This window comes from Chaetura pelagica, unplaced genomic scaffold, assembly GCF_000747805.2.
Source record: "Chaetura pelagica isolate M959 unplaced genomic scaffold, ChaPel_1.0 scaffold12, whole genome shotgun sequence".
Taxonomy (NCBI): domain Eukaryota; kingdom Metazoa; phylum Chordata; class Aves; order Apodiformes; family Apodidae; genus Chaetura; species Chaetura pelagica.
The window spans coordinates 7,106,533-7,115,076 of record NW_009952801.1 but is presented as its reverse complement, the minus strand read 5'-3'; the positions used below and the strand labels follow the sequence as shown (position 1 = coordinate 7,115,076).

Here is an 8,544-nt window from a genome sequence, read left to right as displayed (position 1 = left end):
CAGGGATGCAAAATGAATGAAGTTAATGCAGTGTGAAATCATATGTAATTTCAGAATAATTGCTGATACTTACATTTACTTAGCACGTATAACAGAATCCTGATTAAAACCATCTTATCGCAGTCTGGAGTTTTCTAATAAAGGTTTTCCCATTGGCAGTAGTTGTTGGTGTGAAAATAAGAAACCAAACAATGATGGGGGTGTACTAAGTTCTGACTAATATTTGAGGATAATCTGAAAACATTAACCAACTCATTAGCTATCATGGACTGTTCTATAATCAAGAACACTGAGTAGCCGAAAAATGTTTCTACTTTTAAACTTTATATTTTTTGTAGTGGGAGAAATCCTTTTCCAGATGATCACGGAGGTAACCTGAGGTACACACAATTGGTGTCTAGATTTTGAAGTGCTTTTCATCAGTAAATTCCAAATCACTCTAAAGAGGATGTAGGTATCATTATTACCTACTCAGCAGAGGCAGTGAGAGCAGATGGAAAACTCATGCATGCAGCTGAGATGAGACTTGCCCAGCATGCTGCAGTGATTTCATATTTTTCCTGAATATCTGCTTTGATATAATTCAGAAATGTCAAATGCAATTCATTTCACCCATTGCATTAGAGTGCGTGGATGTGGAGAAAGACCTGCCTTAGAAGCCTGGTTTGCAGTGTTAGTTCAGTGTGGTGAGCATGTAGATTATTGCAATCATGCATTGCTGATGACAGTTTATAAAGCTTTTGATTCTCTGCCCTCCCCCATTCCCCTATCCCCTTTTTTCTATTGTTTTAGTGCAGAAAAAAAATCAGCTGTGACAGAGTAAATGAAAGCAGGGCTTGTATTTTAGTCATATTTCAGCCAATTCTCTGACACTCTGCAATCAGAGTGTCAGACTGACCTTCAGCATAAGTCAAAGCATAGTATCTTTTCACACTCACTGTCTCTTCATGTTATACTGAAGACAGAAGTTTGTACCCCAGTTCTTCATATATCCTGGTCTAACAGAATACCAGAAATTTCCAGCTTCTCCTGTTGGCTCCCGTGGTTATCAAACTAAAGATAGGAATACAGAAACTTTCGGAACTCAGCATAAGTACAACAGTGGTGAGCTGCTGTTCATTAAAATATGTTGTAATATCTAGTATTTATAGTAGCACATAAAAAGCTTCAACAAAGCCTTTCTAATAAAAAGAAAGAATTCATGTTTCTCCTTCTGCCCACCTACCACTGTATTACTTCCCTTTCCTCCTTTTGTAACCTTATCATTATGATTTAAGACAGAATTGCTTAAAGCAAAAAGTAGGCACCATTCATTTTAGGTAAATGTTTATGCCCTTCCCTCCTGTAGACCTAAAATGAGAAGCTTCACTGAGTGCATAGACCCTTTTTTATGGTTTAAACTGAAGGCAGAAGCCAGAGTAATCAGACTGTGAGGCATGCTACTGGGGATATGAGTTTGATGGTTTTTTTCTGCTTGGGGATGGGGGAGAAAGGCAGCAGAAGTTGAGGGAGATGTTTACAGATATTACAACAGAATGAATTTTTGAGCAAGTTAAGAGTTCTTGGCCCAAATGTGGAGAAAAGCTCAGAACTATGAGCAAAGAAATTGGTTCCTGGTGCTCAGTTCCTCAAGGGATCAAATGATGAATAAACCTTAAAACAAGGAAGTAGAGCTTTATGTTGTGTATTATGTGTAAATTAATAAGATTTTATTCAGGAAATAACCAGTTTTCTCCTGAATTGTCCTTTAGAACCATCAAAACCACTTTTCCATTAAAAGAAAAAAAAATGTTAAAAAAATCTGGTCTTCCTGATCACTTCTGTGTGTGTGTTTATATAAATATGTGTGTACATAAAAAAACCTCAGTCCGTATGCTTTTATTACTATGCGTAAGTGTGTTTCTGTTAAAACAGCAAATGCCAGAACTTTTGAGGAAAGAGTTAGGTTTCTTTTTGACTTTGTGTATCCATCATCATGCCTGCAATTACTAACGCAATTGCTGTTTGCAAAACCTCCAATGAGGAGCGGGAAGCTAGAAAGTGGATAGCCCAAGTCAAAGTTGGGAAAGCAGCAGCTGGAAAAACAATATTTTTTGTTCGTAAACTGAGTAAACATATTCTGGACATCAGCACTTTGAAAGATATAAGTCCAGCTTAGCTTATGAATCATGCTGTCATAGCTTAATTAATGTCACTAGACCAATGACAAATGACACCTGCTAAGGATGTGCTCCAAATTTGTTTGGCATAAAGTAAGCATAATGTAGTTTGAAATAAAGAGCACTGGTAACCTGTCTTTTTATTTATCTTGTTTTTTTGCAGGACACTTTTTAAATTGCATGAGCTGAATAAAAAGGAAAAAAAAAAACAAAAGCTTTTGAAGTGTTTGGGGTTTTGGGGGTTTTTTGTGTGTTTTTTTTTAGCAGAGATTTTATAGATAGATTATCTTCCCACTGTTATTACCAGAAAACATTTTTGTAAACATAAGAAACATGTTTAAAAGTTCCAGGCTAAGTAGAGGGACAGTGGGATGTTGATTACTGAGACAAAGGAAGGTATTAACCATCAAAAGCAGTCAGATTTCAGATGAGGAAAATGATGTTGGGTGTATGCATTGCAAAAATGACCAAAGGGAAAAATGTTTTCCTTCCATCTCTGTGCTTTGAATTATACTTTCAGACAGGGATATATTTTGACTTGGTGATAATAACCTGAATGAAGAATTTATCTTTTCATTCTTTACCTGTCTAAGAATTTGAGAGTTACATAGGAATGAAGCACACAAGGTTACTGCAGGTTTTATATCAACATATCTTTTACAATAAAGCATTTCAGTGTGACTAGAGATCAAACATTTATTTTCTCTTTTCTACTCTATGACTTTCCTACTTTAGGAAGAAAACTGTTTTTTTTCTCTCCATAATTCAATTCCTGCAGCTAAACATTTTTTCCCCTGCCTTTATTCGCAGATGATGTGGAAACCTGCATATGACTTTCTCTACACGTGGAGTGCCCATTATGGAGACAGTTACAGGGATGTCTTACAAGACCTGCAATCATCCTTGGATAAAATGAAAAGCCCAGTAACAAAACATTGGCGGGAGTTAACTGGAACACTGATCCTTGTGAACTGCATGGAAGTGTTACGGGCAAGTGCTTTCTCCAAAGTGGAGGAGGAAGAATAGACTACCAAGATCCAATCTGGGGAAAATATTTTGTACTGCTATTTGTGTTTCTGTGATGCTTGCAGAACAGGACAGAATGCAGTTTGTTTTACCTGAGTTGATGTTGGGTCTAGCTCTGCAGTTCTCAGCTATGGATAGTCAGAGCTTGCAAATGACTACTGAGTAAATAAGAGTGGGAATTTAAACTAGTGAGGTTAACAAAAGTTAGTTTCTGAAAGGGGTTATTTCTGATTGCACTGACTTTTAACTGGAGCTCAGTTTGAAAAACAGAACTATGCACAAATGAGTTCAGCCTGTGGGGCCTAAGTTTACATTGTTTTCAGTGGGGTATTAAAATTAAATATTTAATATGCATTTTAATTGGTGCCCAAAACCCTCAGCTCTAAGCCAATGATTACTAGGAAAACCCTATAGAATTCCTTCACCCTAGAGAAAAGTTGGGACAAAATTAGTCACATCTTACCACAAAACAGGAATTCAAGAGTTATTTGTACCTGGAAAAATAGACGTGTGCTGCTCAGTCCTTCCAAAACAGCTTCTGGTGTCTTTTTGGAAACTGAAACAGAGACAGGCAATTTAATAGTCTAAGGTTTTGGTTTTGATTGGTTTGTTGATGTAACTCTACAGGATTTGTCTTTCTCTCTCTCTCTCTCTTTTTTTTTTTTTTTTTTTTTTTTTTTTAATTCCAGGAAATGTTTAGGTTCTGCTGAGCAGAAATTCAGGAAGCCTTCTTGGTGTACACTGTCCATCCCTCTGATGATTTGCTTATTCCTACTCTGTTGTTATTGAATAAGTAAATAAGGAAGAGTGGCTTTGTAGGTATAAGGACTGTAGGCAGTTCATACCCACTTCTACTTTTCATTTTCTTCTACCTTACTGTATGGAAAATATGGGTGATGGCTATTATTTCTTCAAAGCAAGTTAACAGTGGAGTGCCTTTAGATTAATTTGTTTATGGTGCAATTAATTATCATTAGTCATATGTTCTAAAAAGAACCCTGCTTAGATGCTATCAATAAAAATCTTACAGTTGCTGAGTAGCTTATTAAAAATACAGAAAATAGGCTGAATAATAGCTACAGGCTAGCCAACTTTTTATTTTTTTATCACAAGACATTAAATATATTTTTAGTTAGTTAAGCTGTAGATCTAAAAGGTTAAATCCATTCCGAGCACCTTTGATCAACGTTCATTCAGAAAAATCAGCAAATACTCATGACAGCCAGGTGAAAAGGAAATTGGCATTCTGCTGTCACTTGCAATTGACAAGAAAAAGCCAAATTCTTTCAGGAATACCACAGATTAGTAGCATTTCAGTCCAGAATCTGTGCTTCCAGTGCTGTTTTTGTTTATCTCTACTAAGAAGGGAGGTTTTGTGATTCTGAACCAAAACAGTACATTTAATAATTCCCCACACACACACACTTTCCTCTCATCTGCTTTCTTTTCTCCTTTTATTAAGCTTTCCCAAAGCATGCGTAGCTGAGGAACAAGGCTGGGGAAAGAGCACTCCCTCCAGCAATGGGAAAGCTCACTCACCAAAAGACCCTTTAGCATCAGGGCATGACTGAATTAGCATGCATGCAAGCTATCTGGCTTCAGTGGACTTGCTCCTGATTTGCAAGAGAATGAGGAATTAATTCCACAGAACAGTGATTGCTTTCTCTGAACAAGGAAAGGTGGAAAAAAAGGAGTCAGATTACTAGAGCTCCCTGTTGTTTCATGTGCTTGCACCTATTTTCTATCTTGCTCCAAGCAGTTTTAGAAAGACCTGCAGAGAAAACATGAAATAACATTAACTTGTTGTCTGCAATGCAGTGTACAGATGAGCTGTCCCCCAAAAGGGGAGAAAATATCTGTTTTCTTTCTCTTTTGTGCTGCTGGGTAAGGAAAAGGTCTATAATGGCTCATTTTAAAATGGGCTCTTTTAAAGTTAAAAAGATAAATTAAAATATTAAAATTCTGAATAATAAAGATAGACACTGCAGGCTCCAGGGAATTTTTTTGTAGGTTTCCCACACTGCTGCTGCTTTCACCTTAGACCCTGCTCATAGTAAAGACTGAACCTAAACAGGATTTTGCAGCAATGCAACAGGTCACACACCATCTCCCTGCTTAAAACTGAAGGGAAGTACTTTTATTGCTCCCCAAGTGTTAAAATACCAGAGAAGAGACCATGGAGCAAATCTTTCAGCTTCATTTCCACACCAGCTGATCATCATGCACCTCAGCAGGCCATGCTTCTCTTTTGTTAACCTGGCTGCAACTCAGCTTACTCCTGCATCTGAAGACAGGTCTCTGCTTCCATCCTGTTCTTGCACTTCTTAATTTCTTACCTTTAGTAAGTGTGTGTTTATCACATTCCCTATAGAATGCTGCCTGGCATTCTCATGGCCAGGCCATTTCATTGCTGTGAAACAAAGCAAAGATGTTTCTGTCTTTAATGGCAGTTGAATTTGGCCTGGTAGAATTAGCAAATATTGACTTAGTGAGTCAGTGTTCTCTTGCATAATTATGCAACTGGTCCTCCAAGTATATTTCTTTAAAAGGGAATTTGTCTGTAGTTGTGCTGCACTCCAGGGTCTTTGACTGTGGGCTTCGGTTGCGCTCCTTGTTTTTGCTTTAAGCTTCTGCTTATATGAATGAAATGTGCACTCGTGCAATACAGTGTTTACTTTAGCAGCCCTCAGTGGATATATTTTTAAAAAAAGGTATTAAACCCCCATATTTCATTTAGTGCTCTAGTACTCAAAACCACAAAATGCCAGCTGAGAGTGGAAGCAGCTGCACTCAGTGGCAACGTGCAGCCAGGAGCACATGGCTTCAGTAAACACACTGTTCTTGACCTTTTCTCCTTTCCTCCCACCCTGTCAAGAGAGAGCAGCTTTCCCATGAGCCCGCACACATACCTTCTTGGGTTTCTGCAGAGCAGGATGAGATTAACAACTCATCAGGAGGAGACAAGGAAAAATACCAGCCCCTGGTCCTTGCCTTAAATGACCTGGTCTCCCTGGATTTTTTTGTGTAGCCTGGGGAAAAGAGCTGTGTCAGCCACTTCCATTTTCCTTTCTGTGTGTTGACAGAAAAAAACCTCTTTTACTGTTCTTCTAACCTCTGCATAGGTACTTTTCCTTTGCAAACAAGCAGACAAAAGCTTGTGAGCATACCAATTGCTTTATGATCCTACACAGGATAGAAAACTCAAATTATTGCCTGACTAAAGTTTGAATCCTTCAGTTGGGTTTGGGGAAGAATTTGGTTCCATAGGTTCCACTTGCTTCTGTTTTTTAAATCGGAGGTTTAATTTAAAAAAAAAGAAAAGAGGGTGTTTCTTTTAAATTGTGAGTAAATGGCTAGTCCCCAAGGCAGTCTCCAGGCAGCAGGTTGGACACCAAAAGCAACCTGCAGGTTGAGGTGTGTTCTTTGTGGAATCATCCTGGGACGAAAAGGGGAGTAGGCATCAGCCATCCTTCCTACTGAGGCCAGAAAAATGGGGAGAGGTGGGCAAGTGCCTCTTAATTTTTTTATTATTTTTTTTGGTGAAAATGTCTGATTTCCACAAATTATTCCTCTCAACCTAAGCTCTGTGAAAAGCAAATGCTAAGCAGCTCCAAAGGAGCAACTCTTTTGGTGTGCTGTGTTTACTCTGAAGACTTTATTCCTAAAGTACTTATGGACTCCATAAGTGATCAAGCCAACAACAATCTACTAATTAATAAAGGCTTGGAACTGCAGATAGTAATCCCATGTTCTCAGCTAAATCCAGAGATATTGCTTTTTCATCAGCTAGTAGCTTGTTCAGCTATGGACAGCAGAAGCAAAGAGAAATATGAAGCTTTGCTTTGTGTCATAGCTATGAAAATTACCCATGAAAAGACAATACAATGCAGAGTAAGGGGGTTGGATTTCCCCACTCCCCTAGGACGAGCAGGTAGCAAATGGTATTCTGCACCTTAGTGTGAAACACCAGCCAGTCTATTAAATTATCTTGAGAAGTCCTAGAACAATTGTAGATTTGTAAAGAAAATGTTAGTCCAGCGTGGGTGGTGACCATTGATCTTGATAGTTCCACTGTCAGTAAATGTCTGCAGAGAGTACGGGATGTAGTTCTTTAAGTAACTTGTGATTATTCTGAGTACAGATAGTGCCATTTTATATTTGTTGCCAATGTGTGTATATATATATATTTTTTCTACTTTTTTTTAACTTACAGTATATATTTTTAAACAAAATAAACAAAGGAAATTATATTGACCACTGGAATATTTTATGGATTTTATTTTGCTTTTGTATGAGAGGAGTATGGCCATGGGGTGGAAGACTCTGATTCTGTTAATACTAGGGAAATGAGCAATGACTTTGTGCACATTTTTTTTCCATTTTAAAATTATGTGTGTAAAAAAGATTAATGTACACTCCTTATAGCATGTGCATAAGCAAAAGTAATTTGCTTATATTGCTTCCTGAAATTGAATCAACTCAGTATTGAGAATAGGGCTGTCTATGGAGCTTGCTGGGGATTCCTCTTGAATTCTTTCTTTTTTTTTGTTGGACTTTCATGAAAGTGAGTTTGAAAAGGCAAATCTTTGTTTGAAAAGGTCACTCAAAACTAGCACAAGCTTCTGAACCTTCAGTAGAAAGAAATAATACTGCTGATTGGTTTTAATTGAATGTTTATTTCAATTTTCTCAAATAAAATTGTTAGTTACGATCCTTTCAGTACCAACGGGCCATGAATACAGCCTGTATCTTCAATTCTAACTTTATGTGCAGGACTGTAATTTAAAACTAAGTGGCTGGAGTTACTATAACAACTGGAAGGCCCATTTACATATCTATTCTAAATCCCGAGTTTAAAAATATAAATGAACTGGCCTGTCAGGCATAGGGATGGCAGCACAATAGCCCCAAGAGAGCAGACAAAGTGCATTCAGCTCTACTCCATCACTTTGCAGCTTGAAACATTACATTTGTGGTAAATTCAGAACAAGATCCAAAATACAGCCTTGTCAAATAACAATACCCTGAGAACACAGGGAATCAGGAGTGACAGGGAGGAAGTGCATACACAATGACTGCTTGGTATGTCTCATACAATGAAGTTATCAGGCAATGGATTTTAAAATAAGCAAAAGTACCTTTTCACACAGTGAGGAAGTGGAGAATGTGTTGTTAGGGGATATTGTCGAAGGCAAAAGAATAAATGGGTGAAAAGGCAATTAGTCAAATTTATGGAAAAAAAGTTGCTTTTGGATGTGGTGGTTTGTCTACAGCCACCAGCTCTCTGTAACACAGTCAGATACTGAAAATGTAGCAAGGAGAAATATTATCCCGCACCCTCCCTGTTTCTCACACTCTT

General features: G+C 37.8%; 1 protein-coding gene across 1 annotated transcript in view; it reads left to right on the top strand.

Moving 5' to 3' along the window:
• MACC1 (metastasis associated in colon cancer 1) overlaps positions 1-3,185 on the top strand; it is a 15,532-nt gene extending 12,347 nt beyond the window's left edge. The window contains exon 5 of the mRNA XM_009994986.1: positions 2,970-3,185. Coding sequence (XP_009993288.1) covers positions 2,970-3,185 — 216 coding nt within the window. The remainder of the gene's footprint in view (positions 1-2,969) is intronic.
• The last annotated feature ends 5,359 nt before the right edge of the window (positions 3,186-8,544 follow it).